Here is a 7,234-nt window from a genome sequence, read left to right on the forward strand (position 1 = left end):
TCTGAATGTTGTTGGGAAAGGAAGAGAACCACGTTCTTCAGAATTCACAGCCCACAGAAGTGCTGGCTCACGGCGTCTGCCCGCACCCAAGTGTCCCGCCCAGAGCACCAGCCAGACTCTAAACTGAGAGGGTTCTCCTGGCGTTATGGACCAACCATTTGGATGTTTTTGGCTTTGCATAATTAGGCAAACGGGAGCCAGCTGATAAAGGACAGCAGATTATCAGCAGGGGGCACTGGGAGAGGAGACCCCATGGATTTTGCATGTAAAAGGGTTTTGCCATTGGCAGGGTTCTTTCTGCCCAGGAGCTGGCTTGATTCCTGGCACCTGATGGTAGTCTGATGGTAGTCTGGTGGTGGTCTGGTGATAGTCTGGTGGTAGTTTGACCTCCCTGAGACTCTGCCTGGCTCCTGCTGGCTCTTTCCATCTGCAGAGGCCCCTGCAAGTTTCAGAGACGGTGTAGTGGCCACTAAGCACTGACCTGCTTCACAGTGCTTCATTACTCCAGGACATCTTTGTTCTAGGGTGCGACGCCAGAGGGGGCGCCTGTAGGACTGGGCACTTGCTGTGCATGTGGCCCTCCCGGGTTTGATCCCCAGCGCCATGTGTGGTCCCGGAGCTCAAAGCCAGGGGTCAGTTCTGAGCACTGTGAGGTGTGCCCCCCAAAAGCAATCATGTATCTTTGTTGTGGTGCAGCTCTAGGCTTATGAAATACTGAGCAGGTCTCCTGACGCCAGAGGCCTGAGCCGCAGGCGGGAGGGACAGACGCCCGTGCTGACCTCCCTGTGCAAACGCAGAGTGCGCCTCCCTCCCCCACTGAGCGCCCGGCTCTGGCCCTGCACAAGGACGGCAGCGTGGCCACTGCTCTTCTGGTCCCTCGCTGGGCAGCTCAGCCAGCCGCGGGGTAGTGCCCTGGGGCTCCCGGCTGTAGCCAGCCCGTGTTCAGTGTTCTTTCCTCACAGATTAATAACCCCTTCAAAATCAGATTTCTCAGGCCTTGTAAATATTTGGTTCATTCAACCCCCGAGCACTCTGTGCTGCCGCTGTCCCGCTCTCCCGGTGAGCGACCTGAGGCGGGGCGGTGCAGCTTTCCTGCTGCAGGTCACACCGTGGGGAGGGCTGGAGCCGAATTGGGCCCAGTGCCCTCCTCTGCTTGGCGCCGGGCCCTGGGGGACTGAGCCGTGGGGCCTGTGTCTCCCCTCTGCCTGGCGCCGTGGCCGGGCAGGAGCACCGGTCTCTGCTGCATGCGGCCGGGTGTTTCCTCAGGGTTTCTGCAGCGCTGAGACGCGGCTGAGACGGGAGTGTCCCTTTAGTTCTGCAGGTGAGAGGCCCAGAGGGCTGGCGGGAGCGGCCCGCCCAAGACAGTGTGGGCCTGTGGGCCTGTTTGCAGGGCTGCAGGGGGCTGCTGCAGCCTGGGGCAGGTCTTCAGGGCAGGGCTTCTCCGCACCTGCGGCCAGCAGGGGAGGAGGTTGGGGCGCGTGCGGGTGGTCAGGACAAGATCAGCTCCTCTTGCAGCGGGAAGATTTTTGAGTGGGCGGTTGATGGCGCAGAATCCGAGATACTTTTCCTTCTCTTCCACGCTTTGAAAGCTCCAGATTCAGCCCCACTCGGGGCCGGGGCCTCTGAGAATGATTGGCGGGGCCCAGGGATGCAGACGCTCAGGCACTGCGCACTGGCATGGGGGTTCTTTCCGAATGCCAGGCTCGCACTGCTGACAGGGCCTTCAGCAGCTCCACCCGTTCCTCCCCTCAGCTGGCTCCCTGCCCTCACGTCCAGCCAGGCCCAGGGCCCCCACCAAGTCCTGTGCGCCTGCAGCTCAGCCCGCTCTCCCCCGGGCTCACAAGGTGCTGCAGCTCGGCGCATCCCCTCAGCCACCGGGGAATGTGGGGACGGAACCGCCAAGCCCGTGTTGGAGAGCCTGATCTCCAGGGAGGCCTGGTGGCCTCCGTGAGCATTGTTTCTCCCGAGTGCCCTGGAGCCCAGAGTCTGGCCGGACCCGCTGGCCATGGGGAGTCCAGGTTGCGTCCTGCAGGGCTCTTTCTAATAGAGCGCCAGGCCGAGTCAGCACGGGGGCCCTGCTTGTGGTGTAGTTCAGGCCCTCAGATGAACGGGCAGGGCTTGTTTCTCCTGGGTGAAGCACGCCCAGGACCTGGCCCTCATCTCCCCCCGCCTGCCTGCCTTTCAGCACGCACTGCCAGGCCGAGAGGAGTTTTCCCTTCCAGACAGGCTGTTTGGGCATGGGTCTCGCGGAGTCCACCGTGTGCTTCCCGAGAGCAAGACGCACCGTGCCATGGCAGGGTTGGCCAAGAGGGAACAGGAAGGTTGGAAGAACAGTCAGCAAGGGGGACTTGGCTTCGCTGGCGCAGTGACCTAAAATGGAATTGCACCCCTCGCACCCTGGGATTGCGAGAAGAGCAGGAGCCAGAGAGTCGCAGGTGCCCTTGCTCCCGGCCAGGGGCAGGCCTTTGGCTGGTGCACGTCAGTGGGCATGACATGCACGGCCGGCTCCAAAACCAACACAGCATTGTTTACCTTGGGCCCGGGCAGGAAATCATTATTCCATCTGGTTTGTTTTATCAGGCAGTTCCAGGGCCACACCGATGGGGCCAGCTGCATCGACATCTCCAACGATGGCACCAAGCTCTGGACGGGTGGCCTGGACAACACCGTCCGCTCCTGGGACCTGCGGGAAGGGCGGCAGCTGCAGCAGCACGACTTCACCTCCCAGGTGGCTTCCCCGCCCGCCCCACCAGGGCCCTCCCCACCCTCATCTCCCAGTCGGCTCCCCTCCCACCCAAGACCGGGGCAGGAATGACACAGCCACAGCTCCAGGGCAGGGGCCAGCCTCTGGGCCCTGGCTTGTGGGTTCCTTGAAGGAGCGTGGCAGTGCCTCTCTGTGGCCCGTAGTGTCACCTTCAGTGTGCAGCCAGGAGATGACCCTTGTCAGGAGTCACATGTCAGGAGAGTCAGAGCCTTGCCCCACTGGCCCCGAGGGGTGATTTATTCCTTTGGCATCAGGAAGCGTCACTCAGCGTGTGTCTCAGTAGAGGCCCATCTGGTTTTCGCCCCTGGACAGTGGACTTGGAAGCAGCTCAGTATGTGCAGTATTGAAATGGTAGAAAAAAATGGATACTGTGATCCCAGATGGGGAAGATTCTTGACATGGGGATTTTGAGTCATGACTTGTCTGGGGAGCAGCAGCCTTGTCATTTGAAATGTTCTGTGACCACAGAATCGATCTTTCTATGCGTAGATGGTCATGGCAGTCATTCCACTAGTGAGCAGGGATGGGGGCCACAGGGATAGTACAGTGGGCAGGGCATTGGCCTTACACACGAGAGACTGACCTCGGTTCGGTCCCCAGTGTCACATATCCCCTGAGCCTCGGGAGTAAGCCCTGAGCACGGCCTGCGTGACCCCAGAACAAACAAGGGCCACGGGGCTGGCGCAATGACCAGGGTGGCTGGTTTGCGTCCAGAGCTGGACCTGAGCACCGCTGCTTGCCCCCTGCTCTGTGTCTCTTCAGCACACCGTGGGCTGTGTCGTGGGGAGAAGGCCTGTGAACTGTGCGCAGCCACAAAAGTGTTTCAAAAGAAATGAAAAATAATATAGATGCTCAGTTTACGTCCCTTCTAACATCATATTGGATTTCAGTCCTCTCTTCTAAATTTTCCCACTTGTATTAGTAGATACTGTTTTAAGTTTCGTTTTTTTTTGAAAAGTTGTTTGCAGTGTCTACGTTTCTAAGTGATTTAGAGACTATTCAGGTGTCCCTGGGAGTGTGGTATATCCCATGCCCCCGGGACAGGGGCAGCAGGAAGACCTCATGGCTCTGCCGCCCTGCAGCAGTGACCTGCCTGTGACTGCTCTGTCCTCCCAGCCCCTGATACTGGCTTTTTCAGAGTAAACCTCTGAGCCCATGTCATTTCATGTATATCTGTTTCAGTTCTGTAGCACTGTCATCCCGTTGCTCATCAATTTGCTCGAGCGGGCACCAGTAACGTCTCCATTGTGAGACTTGTTACTGTTTTTGGCATATCGAATATGCCATGGATAGCTTGCCAGGCTCTGCTGTGTGGGCGAGATACTCTCGGTAGCTTGCCAGGCTCTCCGAGAGGGACGAAGGAATCGAACCTGGGTTGGCCGCGTGCAACGCAAACACCCTACCCGCTGTGCTGTTGCTCCAGTTAACATCTGTTAATAAATCAGGGCCCTTTAAACCAATATACATGGACATCACAATTATTTTTGTTTGGGGGTCACCCCTGGGCACAGGGCTTATTCCAACCCTGCACTCAGGAATTATTCTGGTGGTGCTCAGAATGAGATGCCGGAGATTGATCTTGGGTTGTCAGTGTGCAGGGCAAATGCCTTGCCCACTGTATTAGCTACCCTCAGCCCCCAGTGCCCTAATTACTAAGAATATTTTCTGAATTTCGTCATATGTGGTACTAAGTTCCAGTTTTCCCATTTGCGTTGTGCAAAGGCTTGTGTTGTGGTTACGGGAGGATGACATCTATGGCTCTGACACGCAGCCACCGCCCCCCGCCCTTGCCCCCCATGCGTGTGCTTGTCTCCCTCTTTCTTCCTTCTCAATTGCTGCGTCCTCGTCCCGTCTGGGCTGGCTGCTCATCCTGCCCCGGGCCATTGACCGCCACCTCCCGGTCCTACTGTTTCTCCCTGCCCCTGTTGGGTTGGCCCTTCACTGCGGCACCCTGAGTCTTCCTGTCCCACAGATCTTCTCCCTAGGCTACTGCCCCACGGGGGAGTGGCTGGCCGTGGGCATGGAGAGCAGCAACGTGGAGGTGCTGCACGTCAGCAAGCCCGACAAGTACCAGCTGCACCTGCACGAGAGCTGCGTGCTGTCCCTCAAGTTCGCCTACTGTGGTGAGTGACCCGGGAGGGGAGTGGGCGACACGGGCTGCCTCAGTGTGCTGATGATCATGCCTGGGCACAGTGCTCCTCGGCTGCCGGCGGCGAGAGCTCTCTTGGCTCCGGGCTCTCAGTCCAGTGATGTCTGTTTCGCTGTTTTCCGACTGAGCAGTCAGCGAGCCGTCACATTGCCTGGGGCAGCATTTGGTCCAGACTCTTGTCGTGGGGAGTCCTTCAGTGGGGGTGAGAATTAGAAGATGACCGGGGCAGGAGAGCAGAATACCAGTGAAGGTGGGGGGTATTTAGCTGCACCCACACTGTCAGACTGCGGAGGACCAAAGGGCAGGATTCAGCTGGGGTCAAGTGTTTCTGGACAGATGGGTGGACGCGCACACAGATGAGCAGCCGCCACTTGGTTTGTGTTGCTTGCATTGTGACTGGATGTACTCATGGTCATTCAGTCCTGGTTGTGAGAAGGTGACTGAAGGAGGAGAGCTGTGCCAACGGAACATGCTAGAAGCTGCCCTGCATGGGGTACTCTGTCTTCACTGGCTATGGAGACCAGCCCTGTCTCTACACCAACACTTGAACTAAAACCCAAGGCCACACAAGGCGGGGCGTGGAGCCCAGAATTTAAAATTGTTCTTTCAGGGACCAGATTACAGTTCAGTGGTGAAATGCAAGCCTTGTGTGTAAGAGTGCCCAAGTTCGGTCCCTAAACTATTTTACCAATGCCCAATTTTTTCCTAATCCCGTCTTCCCCCTTTTTGGCAGGGTATGGGGCCTGGGTTTGGATGTTTGTGCCATGCCTGGGGTGCCCAGGGGCTGTTCCTGGGCTCTGCTCAGGAGTGACCCTTCGTGGTACTCAGGACCAGGTGCCGTGTGAGGGATAAACCGTGCACGGCGAGCACCTTAGCCCCTCTGCTCCCTCCGGCGTGTGCCAAGGAGCTCTTTGGGCATGATGGTTCTGGAAAACGCTAAGTCCGAGTTGTTAATATTGTGGTACAAACAGTATAACTAGGAATTAAATTTTCTTGTTGACTACCTTGTTTAAGCTCCTCTTAAAAAAAATATATTTAATTTGGGGCCAGCGGGCTGGGGCCACCCTTGGTGGTGCTCAGGGCTCACTTGCAGAGGAGCTCGGGAACCCGATGTTGTTCCTGGGACGGAAGGGAAAGGCAGGCGCTTGACCTCCACCCGTGCCACCTTCCGCTCCCTCCGTCCCCTTGGCAAACGACCTTGTTTCTGTACTGTAATTTCTAGGAAAATGGTTTGTGAGTACTGGAAAAGACAACCTCCTCAATGCTTGGCGGACCCCTTACGGCGCTAGCATATTCCAGGTAAGCTGGTGGCCAGCCTGGGGTAGGCGCTGGGCCCAGTGAGTCCCGGGCCACCGGAAGTCAGCGTTCTCTCCAGGGAACAAGGCCTGGGTGTCTCTTCCGAAATTAACACGCACCATTGTTTTCTCTTCCAGTCCAAAGAGTCTTCGTCCGTGCTTAGCTGTGACATCTCTGTGGATGATAAGTACATAGTCACGGGCTCAGGGGACAAGAAGGCCACTGTCTATGAAGTCATCTACTGAGAACATTGTTGGATTTAACGTTTATAGTTGAATTGGGCCAAAATGTTTTGAATTTGTAGAAATAGAAACATTATAACTTTTAAAGAAGTAAAGCAACAGGAGAGCCTGTTTCTAAGCTTCGAGGACACAGAACTGCTTGGAGTCTGCTGGCAGCAGAAGGCCCCCGTCTGCCTGGACCTCGGAGCCGGCCGTTGGTGACACACGGGCCAGGGAGGCTGAGGAGTGGAGCCCACTGACGCCACCCCAGGGTCCCGCCCGAGTTACCTTTCTGTCTTTGCGCTTCCCTGACGCCCCGCCCTCGGTAGAGCAGTGCTGTCTCCAATGAACTTGTTTCCTGGTTTGCATCTTGTGAAATGTTCTTTTGTATTTTTGTTGAAGGTGAAACATTTGTATAAATTGTAAATATATTTGGTTTATTACAGTAAAGGCTTTAGTACCAATAAGTGTTTTTCCTGCTTCCTTTGTATCAGTCGTGGGTGGGTCTCCTGGGCAGAGCCCAACATTTATGGGGGGGAGGGGACAGGATGCTTGCTTTCTACTGCTTTGTTTTGTTTTGGGGACACCATGCCAGGGATGCAACTCAACATCCCTGGTACTTGTACTACGTCCTCGACCTGCACTGATTTGATCTGTTTGATTGTGTAGCTCTGTGCATTGGGTTGTAGTCCGCACTTGTGAGTGACTGGAAACTGAAGATGTGGGGTCCTGACTAGTGGGGGTGTTATTCACGGCAGTTTTATTAGAGTAATCGCAAGTAACTGTCAAGATGCACTCTTTCCC

At 56.4% G+C, this 7,234-nt stretch overlaps 1 protein-coding gene across 4 annotated transcripts in view; it reads left to right on the forward strand.

Moving 5' to 3' along the window:
* Nucleotides 1-6,897, forward strand: part of LOC101542330 (TLE family member 1, transcriptional corepressor) — a 93,623-nt gene extending 86,726 nt beyond the window's left edge. For all 4 annotated transcript variants that reach the window (XM_055136658.1, XM_055136666.1, XM_055136669.1 and 1 more), the window contains exons 17-20: nt 2,581-2,728; nt 4,737-4,887; nt 6,136-6,212; nt 6,347-6,897. In XM_055136658.1, the coding sequence (XP_054992633.1) occupies nt 2,581-2,728; nt 4,737-4,887; nt 6,136-6,212; nt 6,347-6,454 (484 nt within the window). In that variant the 3' untranslated portion in view covers nt 6,455-6,897. The remainder of the gene's footprint in view (nt 1-2,580; nt 2,729-4,736; nt 4,888-6,135; nt 6,213-6,346) is intronic.
* Nucleotides 6,898-7,234: the final 337 nt, after the last annotated feature.

Source organism: Sorex araneus, chromosome 1 (assembly GCF_027595985.1).
Source record: "Sorex araneus isolate mSorAra2 chromosome 1, mSorAra2.pri, whole genome shotgun sequence".
Classification (NCBI taxonomy): domain Eukaryota; kingdom Metazoa; phylum Chordata; class Mammalia; order Eulipotyphla; family Soricidae; genus Sorex; species Sorex araneus.